The sequence below is a fragment of the Penaeus monodon genome, chromosome 34 (assembly GCF_015228065.2).
Source record: "Penaeus monodon isolate SGIC_2016 chromosome 34, NSTDA_Pmon_1, whole genome shotgun sequence".
NCBI lineage: Eukaryota > Metazoa > Arthropoda > Malacostraca > Decapoda > Penaeidae > Penaeus > Penaeus monodon.
This window is the reverse complement of record NC_051419.1, coordinates 9,165,828-9,166,080: the sequence shown is the minus strand read 5'-3', so window position 1 is coordinate 9,166,080 and position 253 is coordinate 9,165,828. Positions and strand designations below refer to the sequence as shown.

The 253-nt window shown below is 47.0% G+C and overlaps 1 protein-coding gene across 1 annotated transcript in view; it reads right to left on the bottom strand.

Annotated features, from left to right (window-relative positions):
• The window catches only part of LOC119594807 (basement membrane-specific heparan sulfate proteoglycan core protein-like), a gene marked incomplete at its 5' end in the record, with an annotated part of 219,836 nt that overhangs the window by 22,581 nt on the left and 197,002 nt on the right, over positions 1-253 (bottom strand). Inside the window, 1 exon segment of the mRNA XM_037943897.1 lies at positions 53-250. Within this exon segment, the coding sequence (XP_037799825.1) occupies positions 53-250 (198 nt within the window).

Below are 253 nucleotides of genomic sequence, written 5' to 3'. Positions count from 1 at the left end.
ATTCCAAAATTAGGTCAAAGTAAAGTCAAAATGCAATACTAAGCCCACTTACCAATAACCTCAAAGGTGGCATAGATGGTGAAGAGAATCCTTCCTGAAATGCGGTCGGACCCTACACAAGCATACTCTCCTGAGGCTGCCTGGTCAACGTTTGTGAGATAAAGAACGCCATTCTCAATACGGTAGCCTCGTGGCAAGGGCCGGTTATCACTGCGTCTGAAGTCATATATGGTGGAGGCAGCATCTGGTCCTG